Genomic DNA, 4,616 nt, shown 5'->3' on the forward strand with positions numbered 1-4,616 from the left:
GAGCCAGGAATCCTACATTCCTTCAGGGAACACGGGAATGAACTCACAGGGGTTAGATAACTCCATTGAGGGCTGGTCAACCAGGTTTAACGACCAACAGGGCCCGGACTGCTCAATTACAGGAGATGGGCTGGAAAGCCAAGCTGAAGTCACTGGTCATTCACAGGGCACTTCACCTAGAGCAAGCAGCAACGGAAATGACAATACAAACACTCCAGGTCTGAGAAAGTCACTCAGGGCAAGAGGCCCTCCCAAATACCTAGCCGATTACGTAAGGTGAACAGGTACATAGCGAGAGCTGACTGAAGGTACTGGCGGGTTGTATTTAAGTAAAACAAGGTCGGGGGGGGGTCACTGGATCTGGTTCAAAGGAACAGTCCCACACCTTATACATTGTGTAACTTTATTTCATTATTTAATTATATTACCATCTATAGGATGGCATCCATGTGGGCGCAATCTTATTTCATCCAGGGGAAAGGGGTGTTGTGTCCTGAGCCTGCATCTTGCAGGCTCGGGACGTTGCAAGAAGTCCCGGGCATTTGCAGAAGCTGCCTGGGACCAGACTGAGCGGCGCCGGCCTTGTGCGCATGCGCAAGGCGGGAAAAGCCCGCCTCATGATTGGTTGAACTTGCCCGGGGATCAGAGGGTATAAATAGAGGCCTGCATGCCTCTGCTCTGGTTGTTCGAGAGTGGAGCAAACAATAAAGACTTGTTGGAGATGAATCGTCTCAAGCGCCATTATTCCCAGGACTTAACAAGAATTACAATGTGTTACTTTGTATCTGGGGGAGGGAACTTCAGTCTTGGGTTCAACTGTGTAAGTGCCCATACTTTGTTTCCTGAATAAAATGTTCTTTAAGGAAGAAATCCTTGCCTTGAAGTTCTTTTAATTGGTTTCATCTATCGGAACCATGACACAGACATTTCGTGACTCAGCTGGGGAACATCATCAGTGCTAGAAGGGAGGGGGGTTTGTGGAGAGGAGGAAGAGGAGGAGGAGAATGAGGTGGATAGGGAAGAAGAGGAGAGGAAGGAAGAAGAGAAGAGGAAGGGAGGAAGAGGAGGAAGAGCAGGAGGAAAGGTAAATGGAGACAAAGGAGCAGGAGAAAGCAAAGGGGGAGAAGGAACAGGAGGAAGGGGAAGGAGGCAACGGAACACGAATTGAATGGCAGGAGGAGGAGGAGGAGGAGGAAGAGCGAAGGACTAGGAGGAAGAGGGAGGGAGGAGGGGAGAGGAAGAGAAGGGAAGGTGAAGAGGAGGCAGAAGAGGAGGGGGAAAGCCTCATTCTTGCTTTAGGCAGTGGGTGGGTCTAGAAGACCTCCAAGAGCCCATCCCACTCTAAGATTTTAGGATTCTATTAGCTCTGGGACCCGGAAGGGTGAGAAAAACCTTCCTCTGCAGCTGAGCCCAATGGAGGAAACTCTCGGGGTGGCTCTGCAGAGGGGGTCAAGGGAGCCCCCAGTGGGAGAGAAATGCCTGGCAGAGCCCCAGACGGACCTGGAGGGTGTCTCCATCTGGGGCTTCTTGGAGCCGGACTTCCACTCACCTGGATGAACCGCGTAGCAGGTGACGTTGGTTCCTTCCAGCCGGTTGGCCAACTCTCTCATGTGGAGAACGTTGGCTAATTTGCTGTTGCAGTATGATTTTGTGGCCTGCCACATCCCCTCCACCGGCTTGTGGATGGTCCGAAAGTCAATCTTCCCAGCCCAGTGCGCACCTGAGGACACGATTACAACCCGGCTTGGGGCGCAGTGCTTTAGCCGGTCCAGGAGCAGGTGGGTCAGCAGGAAGTGAGCCAGGTGGTTGACCTGGAAGGCCTCACCAAAGCCATCAGCGGTTTGACCATCCTTAAAGACCCCTGCCAAAAAAAGTAAGCAGATTCCAGGTAGTCTTCAGTTTATAAGGGGTCACCGTGATCATTCAAAGTTACAACAGATGCCCAAAATGTACTTACAACCCAGTTCCAAATTTGCAATGCCCCCCTCCAGTGTTACATGATCACATTTTAGGCGCTTGGGAACTGGTCTTCACTTTACAACCTGGTCCACCGTCATGTGATGGAGGATTTACGACATTTTTGTTGAAAAACAGAGTTTACGTCCACTTTTCAGCAAAAACACCCTATAGTGAACAAATGGTTCGCTCAACGACTGGCTCAACAAAGGAAATCATAGTAGTCAGAAACCCACTTTATAACTGTTACACCTTACAACCGTAATGGGCAGGCTGCATAATGGTCATAAAGCATCCAGTTTTGTCTAGTGGTTAAGCCTAGAAAGCAGGAGGCTATGAATTCAAATCCTGCTTTAGGCATGAAAGCCAGCTGGGAGACTGAGCCAATCACCTGGAGTCTGAGGGTTCTAGTCCCGCCTTAGCCATGAAAGCAAAGTGAGTGATTTTGGGCCAGTCATTCTCTCTCAGCCCAACCCACCTCACAGGGTCGCTGTTTTGAGGAAAATAGGAGCAGGAAGGTGTGTTTGATCTGTTCGCCGCCTTGAGTTACTTGTAAAAATAATAATAAAGGTGGGATACCAAAAACGAGGAACTACAAAGAGGAGAAAGCTGCTTCTGAAGTTACAGCCAAACCCGCGAAGGAAGAGAAATCCCGGAGACCCCCACAATATTCCCACTTCCTCGCCCAGATACCCCAGGGGGAGTCTGCTCTGCACCCACCGGCATTGTTGATGAGGATGTCCAGACGGGGCTCCGATTTTAAGAAGGTCTCTGCGAAAGCTCGCACGGAGTTGAGGCTGGCCAGATCCAGGATCATCAGGATCACCTCCGAGTTCCCACTTTCCTGGAAAAGGAGCAGAAGGAATCCTGAGAAGAATCGGGATCGGGTGTGGCTTCAAAGGCTGATCCCGGTTTACTCACCTTCTATGTATGTCTGCTCACCTCCTGACAATCACTCCAGGTAGTGTGTCATAAAACAATACAGGCAGTCCTCGACTTGCAACCATTTGAAATTGCAATGCTGCTGAAAAGAGTGATTTACGACCTATGCTCATTCTTTCGACCATTGCAGCATCCCCAGGGGTCATGTGATCAGAATTCATGTGCTTGGCAACCAGTGTAATTTCCGACAGTGGCAGTGTCCCTGGGTCATGTGATCACTATTTGTGATTATCCCAAAAGTATTCCCACAAGCAAAATCAATGGGGAACCTGGATTCACTTAACAACCATGTGATTCACAAAACAAGTGCAGTGATTTGGTTAATTAAGGGGCTGCCCCAAAGAAGAGGAGGGGGTCAAGCTATTCTCCAAAGCCCCTGAAGGCGTGAAAAGAAGCAACGGATGGAAACTAATCATGGAGAGAAGCAACCTGGAACTAAGGAGGAATTCCCTGACAGTGAGAACAGTTAGCCAGTGGAACAGCTGGCCACCAGAAGTTGCGGGTGCTCCAACACTGGAGGCTTTTAAGAATGGTTCGAGGTCTCCTCCTTGGGCAAGGGGTTGGACTAGAAGACCTCCGAGATCCTTTCTGACTCAGTTATTCTGTAATAACATACCACAGTCCTATGGTCTAGATCAGGGGTGTCAAACTGCCGGCCCACCCAATTGCCGGCAATGGAAAAAAAGTCACAATATGTCACGTGACGTTGCGAGTTTGACGCCCCTGGTCTAGGTGAAGAATGGCAATTAAGATGGATGAGTTTTAATAACCAGAACCAAACGGATCATGCAGATCCAACAAAACCACTTCCAGGAATGCAGCTGCCCCCCAAAATATGGAGCCCCTGGACAGAACCCGGACAGGCCAGGCCAGAATTGAAGGCAAAGCTCTTCAAGTGGGGAATGGCCGGGGGTCCGCAGGGTGACGTGGGGGTGCATCGGAAGTGTTGGGATATCGAAATCTGTGTAGCTGATTGGCTGGAGAGTGCTGGCTCCTGCATGAGGCAATCTACGCTCTGATTGGTTGCCATGGGTGTGGAGGGGGCGTTTCCCTTCTTTCCCGCCTTTTTCTTCTGTGTCCTCTGTGTGCTGTTAAGATTTACCTCACAATGTTCCTGACAGGTATATTTATATTTATATTTATATTTATATTTTTTAAAGTTAGAGTTAGAGTTATGTGTGTAAGATAAAATATTAAGTTAGGCTAAAACCATGATAAAATCACCATAATATGGTGCCATAGAGTCACAATGGGATGTTATAATTCGATATCTAAGGAAGCTAAAACCCTTTAACTGCTTCTGGTGTGAATTGAAATTTCCTAAGGTGATTTTCTTGGGCTATATGTGTTATTGTTTGTTCCTGTCAAGGAATTGTGCAGCAGCTGTCCAGGTGAAGTTTAATTTACCTCAGGATATTCCTCTGTTCCTGTAAATATATATATTTACAGCAATCTTTGTCATCATCCAGAGAGAAAGAACACAAGATAGTCAGGAACACAGGAATATCACGGATACTCTGGATCAGGGCTTTTTTTCTCAGAGAAAAGGTGGTGGAACTCACCTCCCTCCCCTGGCCACGCCCCCACCCAAACCTGGCCACGCCCTCATCAAACCCTAGGACCGCCCCTTTAGAGAACAGGAATGCAAGTAAAATTTGGGAGGGGCTATAAAAGTAAATGTATGGAATTACATAAAAAGCAATGCAGTACATGTGCAA

The 4,616-nt window shown here is 48.5% G+C and overlaps 1 protein-coding gene across 1 annotated transcript in view; it reads right to left on the reverse strand.

The window, feature by feature from the left end:
• LOC107296084 (dehydrogenase/reductase SDR family member 13-like) overlaps positions 1–4,616 on the reverse strand; it is a 61,773-nt gene that overhangs the window by 43,074 nt on the left and 14,083 nt on the right. Inside the window, exons 3-4 of the mRNA XM_015825427.1 lie at positions 2,677–2,800; positions 1,550–1,861 (exon numbers count right to left, since the gene is read on the reverse strand). Coding sequence (XP_015680913.1) covers positions 1,550–1,861; positions 2,677–2,800 — 436 coding nt within the window. The remainder of the gene's footprint in view (positions 1–1,549; positions 1,862–2,676; positions 2,801–4,616) is intronic.

The sequence above is a fragment of the Protobothrops mucrosquamatus genome, unplaced genomic scaffold, assembly GCF_001527695.2.
Source record: "Protobothrops mucrosquamatus isolate PMUCROS unplaced genomic scaffold, P.Mucros_1.0 scaffold2633, whole genome shotgun sequence".
Classification (NCBI taxonomy): domain Eukaryota; kingdom Metazoa; phylum Chordata; class Lepidosauria; order Squamata; family Viperidae; genus Protobothrops; species Protobothrops mucrosquamatus.